Source organism: Austrofundulus limnaeus, unplaced genomic scaffold (assembly GCF_001266775.1).
Source record: "Austrofundulus limnaeus strain Quisiro unplaced genomic scaffold, Austrofundulus_limnaeus-1.0 Scaffold4523, whole genome shotgun sequence".
In the NCBI taxonomy this organism is placed as follows: Eukaryota; Metazoa; Chordata; class Actinopteri; order Cyprinodontiformes; family Rivulidae; genus Austrofundulus; species Austrofundulus limnaeus.
In genome coordinates, this window is record NW_013956925.1 from 1 (window position 1) to 944 (window position 944).

The 944-nt window shown below is 43.5% G+C and overlaps 1 protein-coding gene across 1 annotated transcript; it reads right to left on the reverse strand.

Moving 5' to 3' along the window:
• Window positions 1-25: 25 nt before the first annotated feature.
• Window positions 26-944, reverse strand: LOC106512149 (uncharacterized; the record flags this gene model as incomplete). The annotated part of the gene is given in 1 exon segment (XM_014000828.1): window positions 26-944. A coding segment is annotated over 1 exon segment (919 nt), but the record flags the coding sequence as incomplete, so codon positions are not given.

Below are 944 nucleotides of genomic sequence, written 5' to 3' on the forward strand. Positions count from 1 at the left end.
GTTTTCTTCTGATGGCACGTAAAACCATTGTTGAGGGCTTGTACTTTGTCGAATCCTTTGGACTCGGTTGGCTACAAAAGTATGGAAACGACGTGCATCATTGTTAATGTAGCCCAAAACTACCTTTGAGTCAGACCAGTAATACTCTTTGACTTGATCATAACCAAGTTCCTCTCTTAGCATGTTACTGACTGAGACTGAAACTTCAGCTGCAGTTAGCTCTAGCCTGGGGATTGTAGTTAACTTGATAGGAGAAACACGGGCCTTAGCTATTATTAGCGAACAGTGAATCTCTTCCTTTGCGTTTATGGCTCTTAAATAGGTACATTGTCCATAACCACTTGTACTCGCGTCTGAAAAGTGGTGTAATTCTCTTTCCTTTATTTCTCCAAAGGCCTTAGGAAAGTAACAGCGAGTTATATTTACCTTTTCTAGGTTGGAAAAATCACGTTGCCAGCTCTCCCATCTTGGTCTCAATGCTTCTGGCAGGGGGTCATCCCAGCTGATACCTTGTTGACACATTTCCTGCAGTATCTGTTTTCCGCTGAGCACGTAAGGCGCCAGGAAGCCAAGGGGGTCGTAGATAGATGCAACAGTGGATAAGATGCCTCGGCGAGTTGGTGGTTGGTTCTTTAAAGTGTTGTCAAATTTGAAGCAGTCTGTTTCGACACTCCATTGCATGCCTAAAGCTCTTTCCTTTGGCATGTCTTTGACTGTTAAGTCCTTTGTTTTTATGTTAACAGCACATTCAGATGGTGGGATATTTTGTAGAACAGCAGGGCTATTTGAGATAAATTTGTGTAGACGAAGTCCTCCTTGCTTGCAGATCTCTATGGCCTCTTGTGCAAGCTGGACTGCCCTTTCAACTGTGTCTGTGCTTGTGACCCCATCGTCCACGTAAAAGTCCTTTTCTATAAACTCAGAGCCAATAGGATGTGTTTGAC